The sequence below is a fragment of the Emydura macquarii genome, unplaced genomic scaffold (genome assembly GCF_026122565.2).
Source record: "Emydura macquarii macquarii isolate MOO-44397 ecotype Brisbane River unplaced genomic scaffold, CSIRO-AGI_Emac_v2 contig_705, whole genome shotgun sequence".
NCBI classification, from domain to species: domain Eukaryota; kingdom Metazoa; phylum Chordata; order Testudines; family Chelidae; genus Emydura; species Emydura macquarii.
This window is the reverse complement of record NW_027130842.1, coordinates 8,122,219-8,143,422: the sequence shown is the minus strand read 5'-3', so window position 1 is coordinate 8,143,422 and position 21,204 is coordinate 8,122,219. Positions and strand designations below refer to the sequence as shown.

The following is a 21,204-nucleotide window of genomic DNA, read 5'->3' as shown; positions in this document are numbered from 1 at the left end:
TTTCCAAGAAAACAGATGAGGTACTCCATTCCATGAAGGACTCAAGAGCAACTCTGAAAACCATTGGGATTTACACAGCTGGCCCTGAGTGTAAGAGGTACGAGCTTTACCAGTGCAGGGAACCCTAATTCACCATCCAACAAAGACCTCTCGTGTCATACAGACGGAAGCAGAGACCTCAAAAAAAGAGACCAACCATAGTTTTCACAGCCATCGCAGGCAAAAATAATTTTGAAACTTTCGTCGAGGGTCTGGTCATTTCTGTGCCCACAACCATCACCACATGAAGCTTTGGGATACCGATTACACCCATTTTACAGCACTTGGGTGACAACTACTTCAGACAGATGGGCCCTAGAGATCATCCGAGTGTGCTACTCCATCCCATTCACAGTCATACTACCCAACCTCCCTCCCCATTCCTCTTCATGGACCCCTCTCACGAGCATATCCTACAACAAGAGGTGTGTCGCCGCCTACAACTAGGTGCAATAGTAAGGTCCCACCACAGTACAGGGGAAAGGGATTCTGCTCCCACTATTTTTTAACATAGGAAAAAAAAGCAGAGGTTGAAATCCCATCCTGGATCTTAGGAAGCTCAGCAGATTAATTAGGGAACTGGTTCTCAGCCCTCGACCTCCAAGATGCATATTTTCATATCACAATACACTCTGCACACTGACAATTCCTTTGTTTTACAGTGGGATCAGCACACTATCAATACAGGGTACTGTCGATTGGCCTCTCCACCATGCCATGGGTCTTCTCCAAGATCCTTGCAGTTGTGGCGGCCCACCTATGCAGACAGGGGCTAATCATATTTCCATACCTAGACAACTGCCTTTTGAGAAGTCCCACATGATTAGAGGCATTACACAATGTACAGAGGACCATCTACCTCTTTCAAAGCCTGGGATTGCAAATAAATGAACAGAAATCCACCAAGATACCGGTACAACTGGAATTCATTGGGGCACACCTCAACTCCCTAAAGGCCAGAGCATCATTACTAACACATAGATTCCATACACTAACTAATATCTCTCTAATTACGATCAGCCCATACATCGTAGAATTTACCTGCCTTCAACTGTTGGGGTATGTGGCAGCCACTATGTTCGTAGTACAACATGCACGGTTACACATGCACTGCCTTCAGGGATGGCTGTGTTTGATCTACACATTGAACAAGCGCAGACTAAACAAATGATTGGTACTACCTCCCAAAATCAGACTCACTACGCTGGTGGAAAAAAACAGAAAATGTCTACAATGGGATACCATTCCAACGAGAACAACCATCAGTGATAATTACAACAGATGCCTTGCTAGTTGGGCGGGGTGCCGATATGCAACATCGCACTAACCAGGGACAATGGTCTCCTACGGAAGCTCATCTGCACATCAATCTACTCGAGTTATGGGCAGTGCGCAACTCGTACTTAAACATTCTTTCGCAGATAGCAAACAGGTCAGTGCAAGTGATGACAGGTGGTGCCTGATCTTACTCCCTATGTAAGGAAGTTATAAGACTGTGGAATTGGTGCATAGGTCACAACAAACATCTCAGTCTCGTATCTCCCTGGTTGTATGAACGCAGCAGCAGACACAGTGAGCAGAAAATTCTTTCAAGAACATGAAAGGGAACTGAACGACACAGTCCTACGCGCTATATTCCAGCGATGGAGAGTCCCAACAATAGATCTATTCACAACAACAGCAAACCAAAAATGCCTCCACTTTTGCTCAAGAGATGTGATAGGACCCGAATTCGCCTTCCTCCTCAAACAGAGAGCGACAGTATTATGTATGTTCCCACCTATCCCATTGTTATCAAGAGAAGTACACAAAATTTGTCACAACGGAGCCTCTGTCATACCAATCGTCAGAGCATGGCCCAGACAACCATGGTGTACCCTGCCTAATGAGAATGTTGATTTGAACTCCACAACACCTTCCTATGCGAAGGGACCTTTTGTTTCAAGACAGCATCAGGACTCTCCATCCCAACATGGACAGGCTTCACCTGATGGCTTGGTTCCTACTTGGTACCATCAACAGAAACTGAATTGTTCAGATCAAACATGTATTACTTAACAGGAGGAAACCATCTACATGTAAAACTTACACTCAAAAATGGAAGAGGTACTATACATGGTGCCAAACAAAACACACTAATGCACTTTCAGCATCCTTCCCGCTAGTTCTGAACTATTTATTAGAACCAAAAACCACAGACCTTTCCACAAATTCCATTAGGGTACACCTCAACATCAACCTGTTTCACCAAAAAATCGAAAGGCTATCAGTATTTTCGCACCCCATCACCAAACATTTCCTAACTGGGCTGCAAAACATATACCCAGGAGAACATGATTCCCCCATCAATTTGGTATTTAAACCTGATGCTAAAGACTCTCACAGGTCCCCCGTTCGAACCTCTAGCTACATGTTCACTCCTTCACCTGTCAATGAAAGTTGCGATCTTAGTTGCAATCACCTCTGTTAGAAGGCAATCACCTCTGCTAGGTAAAATAGGAGCCCTCATGGTGCATCCTCCCTACACCATCTTCTTTAGAGACAAAATCACTCTAAGACCTCACCCTGCATTTCTACCTAAAGTAACATCGTCCTTTCTTATAAACCAAGTTATACACCTACCTAGGTTCTATCCCAAACTTCATTAGAATCAACAGGAAGCAAGCTGCCACACACTAGATGTCAAAAGAGCATTGGTGTTCTATCTAGATAGAACCAAAGCATTCTGCAAATCACCAAGACTATTCGTATCAACCATTGAATGATCTCAGGGATCCACAATATCTACCCAGAGATTCTCCAAATGGATCTCTAGCTGTATCCACCTTTGCTAAGAACAAAGCAAAGTAAAACCACCTTACCATGTATTAGAACCTATTCCACTAAGGTGATCGTGACATCTGTCACCTTCCTGAACAATGTACCTCTTACAGACATTTGCAGAGGTGCAACATGGACCTCTGAGCACACATTTCATAAACGTTATGCAATTACACATAGCTTGGACAACAACACACTGTTAGGCTCTACAGTGTTAATGTCAGTCACCTGAAACACTCTGGAACCTCCCCCTGTCCCCCGGTCTATGATGGGGCAGTGCTATACAGTCACGTAAAGTGGAGCACCCACAGGGATAGTATTTGGACTAGAAGAGAGAGTTACTCATCTTATGCGTAACTGAGGTTCTTCAAGGCATGTGTCTCTGTGGATGCTCCACTACTCTCCCTGCTGCTTCAGGGTTTGTAGCTAGAATTCTACAGTATAGAAGGAACTGAAGAGGGGTTGGGTCATAGCAGTTGAGGCACCAATGGCGCTGCAAGACACCTGCTGTGCATGTGCAGTCCAGACAGGCAATGCTGCAAAAATCTCCAATCAACAGTGCCGGGACACACCAACATCTAAAGTGGAGTACCCACAGGGGGACACACATCTCAAAGAACTGCAGTTACTTCACAGAGTGAATAACCTGCTCTTATCTCACTTTTTTCAAACTTGTAAATGATTAAACTTTTGAATGTGAGGCGGATGGGCTGGGGAAGATTATATAAGAGCTTAAAAATATTTACCCAACACTCACTAACCTGAGAACTAAATTTACTAGTTAAAATGAAAAATTTCTAACCCTGCATGGATTGTGCGGTTTAAAAAAGTAAAATAAATCTGTGTTTTGTATTTAACTATAACATTGTTAATCCATTTTCTGTAACACACTTAACTTACATTTCTTTTGCTTTTTTGGTACTCTTATCTTTCCCTTTGTGAGTACCTTCTCCTTTTCTTTGTCCAGTGATGGATCCTGATGTATATTTTCCTGAGTTGTCTTCAGTTTTTCTTTCTCCTGCTTCCATGTCTGTATCTTTTTACCTATATTGTGTTCTCTATCTTCTCAATTATTTTTTCTCTTTTCATCTTCCCCAAAATCTTTCAGTCCAGTTGTTTTCTAATACATCTCTTAAATCTTTTCCCATCTCTCTCCTGCCCACCTCTCTCAACACATAAGCCCACCCTCTCAAATATAGGGTGTGGAAATTTTACCAGACACAATAGCCAGAGGACTAAATCTACTAGTGAGAAACCAGTATGAAAGATGGAAACATCAGGGGGGTGGCAGTGTTAAGGTGCCACTCCAGATGAGACACCAAATCTTTCCACATCCTGCCCAAACTACTGGAATTCCTTTCTGGGTACTTTTTCTGGATCCTGCCTTTTGTATTAACCTTTTGGTTGCTAAAATGAGATGTCTGTCTTCATTTTTTTTAGTCCTTTTCCTCAGTGACTAGCTCCATTGCCTATTTCTGCTTGCTACATTAGAACGTAGCTGTCAGTTTTACAGGATTCTGAATAGACTGGTCAATTTTCATTCTGCTGCAGCTTGGGAAACTCTGAGGAACAGTAGAGGCACAGGTGTTGGTCAATCTGCATTCAGGCAGATGATATATCAGTTTACACATGGTTCACATTGGGAATGTACCCTTCAAAATGTTAAGGGCTAGAAACTATTTTTAAAAGTAAAAGCAAGTAGGAAAGTGGCCTTTTTAGCCTCTTTACTATACAAGTTGGACAAAGTCAGATGGGTAAGCTACCAGAAAGTGGTGGAAGGCAGATGTATCAGCCCTAGAATGGTAAAGGCTCTTTTTCCCCATCTGAAAAGAGGTTATTTCATGTCAACTAGGGACACCTGAGTTTAATTAAGGACTCCCTGTGACCTTAAAAAACCTCTTTTCTGGTGAGAGAGAGGGAGGAGAGATGGGAGACAAGCTGCAGGAGGGTTAGTGGCAGCAGGGAGAAAAGGCTTCTCTCCTCCCTATAAGGGAAGGACTGGCACCTCAGAGCCAGTGTAACAAGGCAACATCCCAGAGAGGGGACAGGGAGAGGTATTTCCTTTTTGTGTTATGAACTTGTTTCTCTTTGCTTGCCTGGAGAATACTCCTTGGGCCTGTCCTGAGGTAGATATTGTAAATCTTCAAAAATAAAACCTGAGTGAGGAAAAAAACTCTCCAGAGTGGGACTGATTTATTCCAGGCCCTCCCCCACCGCCCTCAGAGGGGGAAATGCTGAGCCCAGTGAGGTGAATGAGGTGCCTTGCCACAAAATCTAGAAGATACTTCAACTTAACCATGTGAAATTTGTGCTCCACAAACACATGAAACAAAAAAGGCAAGCATTTATTTCCGAGGAGGGTATGGGGGCATACAACTCTTCACCCTTGATTTTGATATTGTGTAATTACAACAGCTTATTTACGTGATGGAGAAGACAGAGAGGGGTGCTTCCACAGTATCTGGAATATTGTGTGCCCACAATTTAAAGCCATTATTAAACTCTGCCTTAATATCGTATTAGCACAACAGCTGTAAATCATGAAATTGTTCATAACAGCTGGAATTTTAATCCTTTTAATTATAGCAGATTTTCAAAGCATGTTCTGACTGACCTGGTCTGCTGACTATATAGTAGGTACAATAACATCAAGTGATCCTTCAAATTCTGAGAGCGGTGATCACTTCACTGGAACTGGATGTATTTTTAGTTTTCTCTGCTAGTAACAGTCAAGCGTAAATACTTTAACATCTCAGATGTTACTGAACCTAGTTGCTGACATTACATAACCAGAAAAGTACAACTGTTCTTTCCTGTTATAGTCACTAATTTGATGGAAAGTGTGGTAAGAAACCAGTATCATGTAGGGTAAAATAAAATAAGTCCGTTCATTTCAGACCATGTTTTAACTGTAAATAATGTTTCTATTTCCCTAGTCATTTCTTATATGATTGCAACACAACTACTTGATCTGTTTACTCTTTGAATTTTATATTATTGTTTAAAGAGCAACTTTCACCAAGGGATTAAACATTCAGCTATCTTCAAACATAAATCCTCTTTTACCATAGTTTTTCTTTTTTTCAAGTTAACACAAACATTAGTGTTTAAAGGTTCTCGTTGTCTGTTGTCAGTGAAGTAGTAATCACTTTTTTTTCATTTAAAAGATTGTAGCATTAAATTTGAGAAATAAATACTTTTTACTTGCTGGATCATATAGCTTAGATATGAGGGACATTGCAATTAATGAAAATGGCAAAACAGTAAAATCGAGGAACTTCAGTACGTGTGCTAGCTTGAAAAATTAAATGTAATAATGACAACTAGCTTGTCGTTCATGCATTTGATTATTTCTAAAACAAATGAATACTACTTCAACTTGAATTTCCCGATTGGAAAATGTACAAATTTTGATTGTAGACTTAAACGTTTTGTGTTTTGGACAATTGATTTTGAGTTAAACTGATAGTGTTTTAAGTATCAATATCATGGTTGGTTTAAACTAGTGATTGTCTAATGTAGTTGTTCAGTATTGATTAGCAGGAATTAAAATAAATCCATGAGAAGAACGTCCAAAAAGATTTGGAGTTTGGTAATAAGGTATAAATAAAACACTCTGCTGACCAAATTACACTGACAAAATTAACTTCAGCTTGCATTCTGAAGTCCTAACTGTGCAGCATGCAGAATTTTAGTGAATTTGCAGTTATTAATTGTCTATGGAAAAGGTAAATCCACTTTTTAAAAAGTTTTTTTTTTAAAAAAATCATGTTTATTAAGAAGCAAATATACATTCAGTGCAAACACAAACACCTAGCTATTACTGGGCTAAACTAATGGAGTCTGCCTAAGCATAAATGATTATTTTAGTGTCTGATCTGGCATTAATATAGTGCCCATTAGGGGTATTTGAAAAGGCTCTACCCTGTCTTCCCTCAGACACTTTACAATTTCATCTGCATGTGTGTGTGATCAATATTTGACACAGTACCAGTGAATGTCAGCTAATGGCTGGGAGAGGAGGCTGGGAACTTGATAAAAGATGTTACTAATCACAGAGCTCAAATTTCACACAATCTGACTTTAAAGACCAATATAGTTTGTTATGGAGGAGGGTGCATTAGCATTTTAGTAGAGTGCTCTTGTGTAAACTTGTATAGGCTATTTAAAGGTAGTGTTTCATGATGACTACACTGACTTAGTGAAGTTACTGGTCACTTTTAATTACATTTGTAGTTCTCTTGAAAAATATCTACAGGAAACTTTGAATAAACCAGGCCTTGCTGCTACAAGGTATTCCTCTCCCCTCCAAAAAAATCTCGGGGGGGTACTTGGGCATATAGAGGAGGAAAGGATGGTATGAAGGGGCTGGAGATACACAAAGGGCCTGTGTCGGGAAGCACCCAGAGTATATGCATCCAGCTGTTGGCATTTTAAGGATTCCACATTTTTATTATATGAATCTCTTTAGGAAAAATATGGTAATGTACACCAGTGTTAATTGGTTGTCATAGTTGGCATATTTAGTAGAACCAAAATTTTTGCAAACTGGTGGTCTGAAAAATGTCAGTTTGGGTTTGTTAAAACGTTTTGATTTTGACCTTTTTATTTTCTTTAAATTTGTTTTATTACAACTAACTTAAATGTTAGACATTTAGAACCAAAAACAAGTATGTTTCACAATTTTGAAACTTTTTCCAAAAGCTTTTCAAACCAAGAAACTTGGCATAACTGACTTTCCTGCAAACCATTTTGGTTTTCAAAAAAATCAGTATATTCCACCAAAAGAAGTTTCAATATATTCCTCACCAGCTCTAATATTTATGAAAGGCAAGTTTTGAACATAAAGTTTGGGTGACTGGATTTAGGGAATAGTTACTAAAAATAAGATGCCTCCTGTGATTACAGGCAGAATAGCAACTTTTTAAACGTACGGCATTCGGAAGCCTTAGCATACTGCCTAACTAAATGCATTTTCAGAAATGTAGGGTAATATGTGAACCTGGAATCCCCAAAGCCATGCATCCATCCTCTGAGAGCGCACCGCTGACTTTGGCTTATCTGTTGAATGTAGGATGATTATACAGTGTTTGGTTCAAAACTGGCCCAGAAGCCAGTGGTCGTAGAGCTAAGTCTTGTATTTGAGGACTTCTGGCAATTTGCTCCTACAACAAAATTGACACTCTATCAATAGCTAGCCTCATTAGTTAGCCTTCCAACCATACATGGCATGGCTAGGTCACTTGGTGTGGGGGAATTTAGTAACATCCCCTTGCATAGACTTGCTTTTCTATTTTCTCATATTGGTGTGGGTTGACAGATTCAGTGTATGGTTTGAAGGATTATCAGTGTATCCATTGGGATCAACTGAACATGTTAGCAATATTAATTTTTTTTCCCACTAGCTAATTTCTATGATCCAAAGTGAATGTAACTGGCTGTAATTTTTTTCAATATGAAACATTAATTTTTGTTTTTAAAACAAACAGCATTCCCTCCCCAAAATTCCTTTTAATAACACAGTTGCTGCCCTGCTCCCAAAATCATGACAGGCCTTCACTGAAACCCAACGTTGATATGGGCCTCCTCCATGTCCAGTCATCACCACACACATTATCCCCAGCAACCCCAAAAGCATTTCTCTCTTCAACCTCAGAACCTACAGGTTCCCAACCCCTCCCCAAATAGCAGCCTCAACCACGTCAGCAATAGTACTGTAAAGACAAGCTTTTCTTTGACTACCATGAGTCCTACTTCTTTTTGCCTCTACCTCTTTCTTTCCACCCTGGACTTGGAGTGAAGTCATGGGTGAGTGACTCTTGTGTGTGAGAATTTTTATTTAGGGAGCAGAGGTAAGAAAAAGGGACAAACAGCCTCTTTTGATCTTGCAAGTAAGTTGCAACCATATCTTGCAAGCCAGACCCTTTTCTGGGGAACTCTCCGTGCGGTTTAGCTCTCCTAGCTTTGTAGAAAAAATAGAAACAGGTTGCAAGGTGCCTGTGTGTCTGCGTGTGCAGGATGGGGAAGTTGGTACTATCAGAGAAACTAATTATAATATGGTGAAAGGGATGCTTCCTTTTAGTAACCTGCTCGATATTACTTTTCAACTAATAGAATCAGAAGGGGATGAAAATATTTTTCCACAGCTGTAAAGAGGTACTTTTTAAACTATGTCTTTTCAGTTTAGAAATATGTGCATGAGTTAATTTAAACGGGACTCCTGGTGGAATAGCTAATGGAAAATTCTGTTCTAGGAAAAGCTCATTTCTCCCCCTTCCTCCCTTTTAATTGTTTACAGTCAAAACATGTTAAAACTTCAATAAAGAGTTGCCTTAGATGCTATTGACGTAATCTGTAGGATGAAATAGGCTATATGCAAGAAGCCTTTGATAAATCAGCATAACTTGAGTGATTGGTAAAGTATTTAAAACATATGATGAAAAGCTAATTTGTTACATAAATAAAAAGGAACTCTTCATAGTGGGGAAAAAATAAACCAGCTGTGTTGTGCCTAGCAAGTGCAGCACATATGCTTCTTTGTTAGTAGAGTCAGGATAGTGGGTGGCCGAAACATTTGAATTATTCAAATTTAGGGGGCTGATACTTAAAGTTGGCTTGAATTTCAAAATGTGAAATCTCAGAGGAACATAGATTTAAAATCCCATAAATAACTTTGACAAATAACTCCTTAAATTACTAAAAACAAAAATATAAAAACTTGTTAATTTGGTTGGTTATTTATATTTGTAAGCACAAACAAAATAATTCTAGTCAGTTTCACTTCTATTTATAGTCCATTTCTAATTAATTTCATTTAAAAGTTTTTCTGCAATAGCATACTGCTGCATTGCTTGAGTTGAAAAGGTTGCAGGGGAATATTTGTTTGCCATTGGAAATAAAATCAAAGCTGGCAACGTAACTAGTCTATTAACCCTAAGTTTTATAATCAGCTTATTTTTAGAGAACCTTTTATTTGTTTTTGTTTTATTTTGGTGGGAAAACAGATGTAAATGTGTTCTGTGTTCCTTTTAAATCTCTAAAATAATTCTTAATGATTTAAGCACATTTTCTATACTTCAGTTTAATCTTTCAATAAAACGTCCTGAGAATCATGGAGTGATGCAATATGATGCTTGTGATATTGTAAGATTGCTAATTGTGCTAAAGCAGAGGTTTAAAACATAAATGAGCAACTTGCAAATTTAATTTTTCCCAAGATTAATAGTGTTTAACCACAAGGGTTTGGGGTAAACATAGACTGAATGTAAACAGTAGTAAGAAAAATGTGGTATTGAGCAATTTGTCTCCTTTTCCCTGCCCTCAGATTTTTAGTGTATTCCTCCTCTGTATTTTAAAAAGGTGTGGGGGAGGGGAGGATAAACTGACTTTTAAACATGGTGATGCAATGTACTTTCAAATATAAATGTTTACAGTGCTGAAACATGGAATGCTGTGTTTACGCTGCCTTCAGAACCAGAACAAGGAATCCAACTTTCTAGTGCCAAAGTGTCTGCTTCAGAATAAAAGTGATCACATGATTCCAAATATGTGGAGATTCCTTTATTACTAAGGATACAATTTGGTCATGAATGTCATGGGTTCCAGGATCTCTGGACTTCTGGGGCAGGGCAGAAGCAGCAGTCAACCCTGGGGCTGCCGCCCAGCTGATTAGCAGGGCCGCTGCCAAACAGCTGACCGGTCAGCCAGTCTGGGGGCCTCCGCCGACCAGCTGGCTAGCCTGCTGGAGCAGAGGGCCGAGAGCAGCTGTAAGCCCTGGCAGCTGTTTTCTCCTCCCTCCCCCAGGGTATTTTTAGGAACAGGTCAGGGCTTCCATGAATTTTTGTTTATTGCCCGTGACCTGTCCCTGACTGTTACTAAAAATACCCATGACAGAATCTTAACCTTATTTATTACTCCCACATCTTCTCACTAGCATTAGCATAACCAAATAGGGAGGAGCAAAACCCATTTTAGGACACCTAGAAATGCACCTTTTCATTTTTACTGATGGATTGGGGTGGGGGGGTTAGCGATTTAGCAAGGATAGTAAAACTGCTGTGCACTAGAGCTTTGAGCAAACACTTTTCATAAAGATGTAAAACCATTTAAAAAAAGTATAAAAGAAGCGTCCGAGATCTTATTTGAGGTCACTTTAAACCAGTGTAACTTGATTTCTTTGAGTGGCCATCATGGGATCCCACTAGTGTTGCAGCTCTGCTGGTGGCCATTGAAATGCCCCCTCCTGCTCTTTCCCTCACTGTTTCTGAATGTTCTGTGGTCAAGAATGTTAGTCACTGTGACACTCCAACTACCTCATTTCCTTCCAACTGTGGCATCAAATGGACTAGGAACCTCTCTAGGCTGATCCATTTTCTTTAGACTCAGTGTGTTGATTTGATTCCTTAGTTAGAATTAATATTAGAAATTTTAGCTCATTTGTTTTCTTTATAAATGTATTTTTTTATTAGTTCCTGCAGCTTGGCTTTGGGCTTATTGATCCTATGGTGGATTCAAAGGGGAAGAGACCAGCATTTAAGAGATTTGCCTGTTGTTCTCCTGGTGTTCTCCAGCTTCACAAACTCCAGTTACAACTGAGTAACCTTGATTTCTGTGTGTTACTCAAACTTTTTTTTTGTTTTGGTTAAAGTGTCATACTTACTCCTGTACTTATGACTGGTGATCAATTAGAGTAGCGTTCATTTGTACCTCTGTATACATTGTGGATGAAGAATATATAACAATTTGTTTTATTATTAAACGTAATGAATATTGAGTTAAAATATTACGATTGATTTATCTTCTTTCTCTTCCTAGAGCTGGATTTGCAGTCATGGAGGAACATCAGCAGCATTTACACTGTGTCAATTGTGTCAGTCGGCGTTGCATGACCAGACCAGAGACTGGAATTTCCTGTGACTTGATTGGGTGCCCGCTGGTTTGTGGTGCCGTCTTTCATTCATGCAAAGCTCAGGAGCATCGCATTTTGTGTCCACTTGAAAGAGTGCCTTGTTTAAATAGTGGCTTTGGATGTCCCTTTATTGTAGCCCGAAACAAAATCGCTGAACATCTAGAAACTTGTCCTGCAAGTGTGGTGTGCTGCACTATGGAATGGAATAGATGGCCAGTCAGTTATGCAGACCGGAAATCTTATGAAAATCTAAGTAAAGATGTTGATGAAGTAGAGCAGTTAGACATGGCTTTAGCCCTTCAAGACCAGCGCATGCTATTAGAATCCCTCAAAGTAGCAACTATGATGTCAAAAACAGTTGATCAGATATCAGAACCTAGAGAGCAAACTTCTGTCAAATCAAGTGCCCCTGACACAATACTTTCAAATGGGTTGATACCTGCAGATGAAGATTCCTACAGTGCTCTTTATCAAGCTACTGTAGAAACTACTAAGAGTTTAGCTGCTGCATTAGATATCCTGAACACTGCTACAAGAGACATAAGCATGTTAAGTTCAAGACTATGTATTTCACCATATGAGATGAATGAAGATTTTCAGATTAAAGAACAAACTGCTAATGGATGTATCCAGAGTAAAATGTCAGACCATGAATATCCAGATGAAGATAACATGGGAGCAGTTGGTGGAATTGACTTTGATGTCTTGAGCCAAAATTCACAATTGGAACAAAATGGTTCAAGTGATTTTTGTTATGATAGAGTGCAAAAGCATGACCTGAATGTGAACCTTGGTAATGCTTCTGCTCTGTGTAATGGTTTTCATGTAGAAAATATAGGTACAGAGGCATTGGGCCAGAATGAAGATCTAGATGTATGTGATTCAAAAACATCTAATGTAGCAAATGGTGAATGTATTGCATCTCCTGATGATGGGGCATTGAAGTCTTGCAGCTCCTTTCCTGTAGCAGCACAACAACTTAGAGAAGTAATATCACCCCACAGATTGCTTAATGGCGCTATTAATCATATACAACTACCACATGACTCCAGTGGAGAGGAAGTGTTAGAGAGGCAACTGGAACAAGAAAGATTAAGAAATGTAGATGTGTTTTCTCTAATTCATCATCGATCATACAATTTCCTTGTTAACCACTATTGGTCTACACCAAAGGAAGACAAAGCTGTTGATACATCAGATTTGGAGTTAACAGAAGACCCTATGGGTCTTCAGGGGATAGATCTAATCACAGCAGCTTTGCTGTTTTGTCTAGGTGACTCTCCTGGTGGTAGGGGGATATCAGATAGTCGCATTGTTGATGGATATCACATTGATTTTGGGACTCAAACATTTTCCCTTCCCTCTGCGATATTGGCCACAAATACAATGGTAGGGGAAATAGCTTCAGCATCAGCATGTGATCATGCTAACCCACAGCTCTCAAATCCAAGTCCTTTTCAGACACTTGGCCTGGACTTGGTACTGGAATGTGTGGCTAGATACCAAACAAAACAGCGTTCAATGTTTACATTTGTTTGTGGACAATTGTTTAGGAGAAATGAATTTTCTTCACATTTTAAGAATGTGCATGGTGACATTCATGCTGGCCTCAATGGCTGGATGGAGCAGAGGTGTCCCTTGGCATACTATGGGTGTACATACTCTCAGCGTAGGTTTTGTCCTTCAGCACCAGGGGCAAAGATTATTCATGACCGTCATCTGAGGTCATTTGGAGTTCAGCCTTGTATATCTACAGTATTAGTGGAACCAGTTAAAAGCTGCCTTGTTGGTCCATGTAGCGACCATCTGAGTAGTCTTCCTTTTGAGGTTCTACAACATATTGCTGGTTTTCTAGATGGTTTTAGTTTATGTCAGCTTTCAAGAGTGTCGCGATTAATGAGAGATGTATGTGGAAGCTTGCTTCAAGCACGTGGAATGGTCATATTGCTTTGGGAAAAGAGAAAGTACCCTGATGGAAGTTCTTCATGGCAAATAAAAGAAAAGGTAAGTTAACTTTTGATTCCTGGGGGTGAGAAGGAAGGTATGGGACATATTTGTTCTTGTCCTGAGGATGACTATTTTCCCTGACCACTCCCCACAGCTGATATGTATTCAGATTGATTGTCTGTTTCAAGAGACACTGTGATATCAATCTTCTCTGGAACCCAATGCTATTCTGGGAGCCAAACTGGACAAAAAAAAAAAATGCTACAGCAAGTAGTTTGGTTATCAACTTCCTAGCACAATCAACGTATCCCCAAGAGTTTGGGAAATGGGATTTGAGGTTATTCCTGTCCATTGTTTCTATCATGTAATGTGTAAAGTAATAGTCCTGTAATACTGGGAAAAACTGAAATATTTATCTAGAAATCAGTCTGCTTCCATAACTTTCTTTAGTACTATATCTGAAAGCAGGAATTTAGTCTAGTTTTAAATAGTATTGTGACCAGGTGCTTGATTGGGCCACACTGAGAATGCCACACTCAGAATGAACTGCAAGAAATAGGGCAGACAATCCTTAAAACTGGTGTCTTATTCTATAATTAGACTCACCAAGACAGTAACAAAAGACCTTCTGTAGTATCACACTGGTTAACAAGAAGTCCCTTTTAGGCATTCCAGTCCTTGACTCCCATCTAGACAACCAAATCTACTATAGTGAGGTTTTACTGAAAACCGTATTCACCATACTTAAAGTTCTACCAATCTCAAGGGATCGGACACTTACCCTGAGGGTAAATAGAAATTTCTGATCTTACCCAAATACATGCTTGCAGCCAATCCGTAATAAACTAAATCTAAGATTTAGTAATGAAAGAAGAGAGTTATAAATGGTTAAGGAATCATATATATGTATATATATACAAGTGACTTTCAGTGTTCATAGATTGGGATCATAGCTGTGATGTTATATCTGCTGACTTGTAAAAGTCTTTGAAATCATCCCAAAAGATTTGAATCCAAATGCAGTTTAGATGTAGAGTCTGATAGTCTTTCCATGCATTTTCCAGGATATTCCAAATAACTATTTGGAAGATCTCAGTCCTGTTACCGCAAAACTTGGACCCAAGAGACCCTATAGTGGCTTAGGTATACTAATAAACCAATCACAAGCCTTGTCTCTATAAGTGAGAAACAGGAGGTGGCTCGCCCTAGAGAACTTGCAGTGGTTTACCAGGGATTTTCCTTTAAGTTCCCCAGAACTGCCTGCCTCAGTTTACCCTTGGGAGGACACGGATACAGCCTTCTGCTCAAAAGATTGATACTCGGAGAGTAATTTCTTCAAAAACAAAATGTTTTTATTAAGTGCTAATTCTAATACAATTGGATTCTTAAATTGAAAATCAACATAATATAACAAATGGCATAAGTCACTTGAGATAATACAACTATGTTATAACTACCATAAACTATGTAACCTAACATAAACCATAAAATTGCAATGCAACACTCATAACACAATGTAACATTTCCTTATCACATATTAAACATAATGTTAATAAATACTTAGTGCAGCATAGCAAACAGTGTAGCGGACATACAGTGTTACAACATATAATACAAGGAGAGAAAAGAAACCTTCATACATATGTATAGAGCTTTAATACAATGTTGTTTTAGAATACCAAACCTATTAGTGTAACCAACAAATCCCTTATGCATATGTATAAAGTAACATTACAATAGTACACATTCATTAACATTGCTACAAAATAACATTCTGAGTGTTGATCAGGCAATCATAGAATGGGTGAGGTAAGAGGCCATTCAGACGCAGGCATCCAGCTGTATTTACAATCATATTCATACATTCCTTATCCTTAAAAGAGTTAAACTTACTTTCCTTATTAATCAAATTCCTCTGGCTCGTCTCAGGGGGTCCATCTGCTCTGTCAAGATGCTTGCTGCTGCTGCCCTCTGTTGCTGTCTTTTCTCTGGCCATCAAACCACCTACACAAGCCTGTTAGCTCTCTGCCTGATACGCTATTTCTGACCCTTCCAGATTGGTCCACTGGGAAGGGATGATGTTCATGACTGATATTAAGAAAGCAACCAATCAGTTTTCTGATATGCTAATTAGTTTTACCTGTTTACTTGGATTGGACCTTGAGATAGCCCTTCCTACCTAACTGACCGCTCCCTTCAGGTATTTAGGAGTGACCTTTATTTCAGCCTGTCTATCTTTCTGCTATTGGTCAGTTTATCCTAAGATCTCCATTTTGTTTCTCTCTCTCTCTCTCTCTAATAGGACTTCTTTGCAACCACCATTTTAGATTTCTAGCTAATCTTGCTCTAAACTATCACTATTTAAAAAAGCCTTTAATCTAAAACTATATTTTATACATCTAAACATTATGATACGGTCACCACCTTTGTTATGCTAATTAGAACAGATAAAATCCATGATGTTTTTTTCCCTCTCTGCCTGCTTGTCAACTATGTGGGTAAATGCTGTGTCTGGTGCTGATCTCTTTATATTGATTAGAGCCTCTTCAAAACTTCTTATCAGTTCCACCGCTTGAACTTTCCCTGTTCAAAATTCGTAGACTAGAGATGATAGGATCACGCCTGAGGCGTCTCTTTTATAGCTCTCTAGCAGGCTGACAAGCCTCCTTACAGAAATTGTCACAGCAGGGCTTTCCTGGAGGAAGAATAGGCAATGTAGCTGGTTTATAGACCTTTGCTTTGAAGTTAATCTTTTATTTCCTGTGCATACACATGTAAACTAGTTACACTTATTTACATAAAGCAATTAATTAACTTTTCCTCCATTATAACAGAGATACTGCAGGAAACTAATAGTATTATCTACACTATCTTACATCTTTGATGTTGAGATTAACTGAACATAGTTGTATACCTAACGTAAAGCAATTAAGACATGAAAGGGAATTTGCATCTACAAGCTAATTTGGTTACATTGTTAAACTTCTAACAAGATATAGGTGAACCCAGAGAAATGCACTTAGCATCTACCCTTGATTTTCTGTTACTACAAATCATTGTGTTGGGGATTGCTAGCCTAATTAACATTCATTTGATACCCATACATAAATGGATTGTCTTGATTACAATAGCAGTGCCTCTTGTTAAATTGTTATGGGTCAGACATGGGTGGGCTGATCTGCCAGTGTCATAAGTATAAAGATAAGAAATGAAAGCATGCAGTTCTAAATTCTATCCAGGTGCTTATATCCTGTCTCTTGCCATGTTATTGAGTGCCTTCATCAAGCCAGTAAATAATTCTTAAACATTCAAGTGACCTGAAAAAATCAGGTCCTAAATTTTATATTACATTAAGAGCTGAGTTACCTGCAGCTCCTTTCTCTTCAGTTGGGATGTGCAGATACGCAGCATCACTGACAACCAGAACCTTAATTTTGAAAGTAGAACCACACTGACTTAAAACAACACAATATTTTTGCCTGGCATTTTTCCAGATCAAACGTGTTCAGTTTAACTCCCTGTCTACACTTATCTGTGAGATTCGGTGGCAGTCAGCGGGAGTTACACAAAGTACACAAAAAACTTGCGTAACTCCCGTTGACTGCTGAGCTTCTCTTCTGCGCTCCGTCTGCACTGTGCTGCGCTTGTTCCTGTTGACGTAGCGCTACGCTACTTGTGTAGCTGGTTTTAGTACATCGATTTCTGGATCGACTGAGCGGGTCTGCACTGACAGTTCAGTTGATCCAGAGAAATCGATCTGACAGCGGCGAATTTGCCGCCATCAGTGTAGCTGTAGCCGAAAACTAAAATGATTCTCTTCCTCCCCCAACCTTCCATCTTGTAAAGTCAACCTAGAATCGGAAAGTCAGACTGGATGTTATTGACTGGAACTTAGTAAACAGTACAAGTTGGTAATGTTAATTACAGCTAAATCAATGGTGGACCCAAATTAGTTACAAAATGAAGAGTTCAGTGTAGTCCTAATTTGATTCTCTGTTTACAAAGAGCCAGTTCGATGCTAAGCATGTACTTGTTTTCCAGGTGTGGCGATTCAGTACAGCTTTTTGTACTGTGAATGAGTGGAAGTTTGCTGACATCCTAAGCATGGCTGATCACTTGAAGAAATGCAGTTATAATGCTGTAGAGAGAAGGGAGGAGGCTGTCCCACTGCCATGTATGTGCGTAACACGAGAACTCACTAAAGAAGGACGTTCACTCCGCTCTGTCTTGAAACCTGTACTTTGAATTCTAAGTCACTCCACTTGCACAAGCACCAGATATAACCTCTGTGTAATATTACGTGACACTTTATTAATGTACTAAAGATAATTTCTAGTTAAATCTACTCTGTCACTATGTATATAATGTTTTGAAGTGACATTTATTTTTTATAATACTGTTTAGTTGAAAGTATTAAAAGTTGCCTTAATGTTTGAAAAATTTGGAACTTGCTGGACAGGGTAGTTTTATCTAACTTATATAATTTTTTTAAAAATCCCTAAGGTATGTTTTTCTTTCTGATTCACTGGTGACCATATTTTTGCTGAATTAATAAAATTTCAGAAATGGACTTCTAAAGGTATGCATATTCAAACGGGATACTTTGAATTGTAGTGAGACAAAATCCTGACTAAACACCTTTTATGTGTTTGGTCTTGTTACAAATGACTAAATATTCAAAAACTGAACACTATTTAAAAGCTTGTAGTAGATGTCTCAGACAAACGCTTTATTTTTAAGCACATCTGTGCAAATTTCTTAGTTTCATCATTGTTCCAGTGCTCATCCTAGTTAATACACAGGAGACCTAGGATATGCACTTTTTAAATTGTGTAGCAATGATCTAAGTGAACTCTGATTTATGGCAGATTAATTTTAGCACAACTTTCTTTTGAAGTGTCAGCAAAGGTTACTTTTCTTGTGAGCTAACAGTTATATCATTTTTGGGAGCAAAACTGTTAAAGCTAAAAGCATGAAATATTAGCCCACTTTTTTTTTTTTTTTTTTTAAATCTCATTCCCCAATCCTAGGGCTGATTAAGGGATAAAATGCTTGAACAAAACTCTTCCTATTTCTGGTCATAAGTTGGAAGTATGGGATGCACAACTATGGATTTAAAATGCAGCTAATGAAAGGGCTTAACTTGTTTTATGGTATTGTAAGATGTATTGTCTTTCTTTTCTGTTAATTTGTCTATAAAAATGCTACACTGGTTGAGGGCATTTTAATTGCCTAAGTGTATCAAAATGTATCATCTTCATAAGATGAGACAGATTCCATTAGTTGCATAAGGCATATCCTAAATGTTTGTTCATCCACATCTTTGATTAAATGAACAACTCCAAATTGTTTCCACAGTCTTCTGTAATGTGGAAACTTGCATAGCATTTTGTGACTAGGAAGTATGCGCTATGAGAAATGCCCTGATAATAGCAAAAGTACAATAGCTTAATTCAAAATGACTTTCAGAATTCTGTGTTGATGACGGTAGTTTGTTGCACTTGGTAACTCTACCACACACTAAAACAGAAACAGACCAGAGTTTGGAACAATGAAATACAGTGTGTATTTCAATTTTAGGTAAAACAGGATACTCTTACATAGAGGATGCTACAGAAACGGCTACATTTAAAGCTTGTAACTTCTGTAAGACAGATTTATTTATGGTTGATGTGGCTACAGTTCACAATTGCAGTGTCTGTGTATTGCCCATTCTGATTCCAATCCAGCTAAACAGTCACTGCCTTTTTCTGTTCAGAATGCTAAAGATGCTCCAGAAAGAAACTAAACCCAGTTCTTCAATGCCATATGACAAACTGTTGAAGAGCTCAAGCAAAACAATCTCTCTGCATCGTGTTCTCTAGAATGTCTGAATCTTGGGATCATGTGTTGTCTTTTCACATTTCTTCCTCCCACCTTGGATGGGGGGAAGAAACCTCTGCAAAAAGTTCCGTTGTTTTTGGTAACTCTTCATACATACTCATGGTGGTGGCCACGGGGAACATGGGTGATCAACTAATCTGGACATACAAATTGTTTTTTAGTTGGCGGTAAAAGGATCCCTATCTCCCTGCCCTCTAGTGTCTGGTAATGCTGGGTACTCCCAAAACGAAGAGAGAGAAACCGCCAGTTCCACACAGGGAGAGTGTCCCTTTCAGCACTGTATCTCTTGGCTGTAATGGACCCTTGATGTCTTTCCCTGACTTCCAGAAGTAGCTGTCATACTGGAAGAACACAGAATATTCAGGCTGCATCTTTAAAGCTGCCTCTCAAGGTAACAGATAATTCACTTAGCCAAGGACTACGGTGATTTTGGTACTTAGTATTCTTTGTAACTATCAGGATCCTGATTCTTATAGAACAACTCTCTAGAGAAACATCTGCTCAGCCCAGAACAGGGAACTGCAAGGGCTTATGTTGACAGAATCTAGACTACAGCTCAGTGCAGTTATGCAGCTAAAGTACAATCGGTTGTCCTGCTTTGTTAAAATAGGTATCGCAAGTACTAGGTATTTTCATCTTGACAGATAACACTACATTCTCAGTACATGCACTTTGTTCTCAAATGTTAGATGCTGACTTTTTTGTTAAACATTAGTTTCTATTTTTATGAAAATCCAGAGCTATTAAATATCAATGCTGTAAACAAAATTTCTGCTTTTAAATTGTTCTAGATGCAGGAATACAATACATAGTTAGAATAACAGCATTTATTTTACACTGCTATGCAGTCTGTAAAATGTCAGTCTGTCAGAACTTGGCTGGTTTTGTTCATATTTGCCCTTGAACTTTAAAACTATCAGAACTCTCATTTTCCCAAAACCTGGTTTCCCCCATTGCATCTCCTTTACAGCATATATACACAGCTGTTGCATTCTTTGTCTCTTACTTGATGCCACATTGCTGCCTTTTTAAAATGTTGTTTTCAATCATTATGCAATATTTTTTGCAACATCTGTTAAAATTCTAATAAATACATTTGGAGTTTCCCTTATTTGGTATGATCTTACCTTATTTTTTGTTATGTTTCTGAACAATCTTTTCAGTATTTAAATGTGGCACTCCATGGCTGGCTAGTGGATTACAGTTAGGAGTATTTTTAAGATCAAATTAACATAAGGGAATTTCACTGTCAAATCAGACTTCTGAAAACTGGAAGATACTTATTCTACAAATACACTTAATCTTTTAAACTTAAATTCACTTTATATTCCTGAAGAATGTAAATTCCCTCTGAATATGTTGATTTCCAAATAATTAAAACAATTATAGACTTTGATGTTTGTTTTGAAGTTGGCAGATGCTGTTATGTAGGTTTTCCTCCACAATTAAAGATGGAACTAGAGTAATCAAAAACCACCATCAGTTATATTTATAATTCGCTCAAAAAGCTCCAAATAGAAGTAGTAATAAGGAAAAATTAAACTGACGAAAAAAATTACATTTTATTGTTTGTAGTGATCTGCATGGTGGCCATGAAGAACACTTCT

At 38.7% G+C, this 21,204-nt stretch overlaps 1 protein-coding gene across 1 annotated transcript in view; it reads left to right on the top strand.

Annotated features, from left to right (window-relative positions):
* FBXO30 (F-box protein 30) overlaps positions 1 to 20,708 on the top strand; it is a 30,431-nt gene extending 9,723 nt beyond the window's left edge. The window contains exons 2-3 of the mRNA XM_067542363.1: positions 11,674 to 13,771; positions 17,756 to 20,708. Of these exons, the coding sequence (XP_067398464.1) occupies positions 11,690 to 13,771; positions 17,756 to 17,959 (2,286 nt within the window). The 5' untranslated portion in view covers positions 11,674 to 11,689 and the 3' untranslated portion in view covers positions 17,960 to 20,708. The remainder of the gene's footprint in view (positions 1 to 11,673; positions 13,772 to 17,755) is intronic.
* Positions 20,709 to 21,204: the final 496 nt, after the last annotated feature.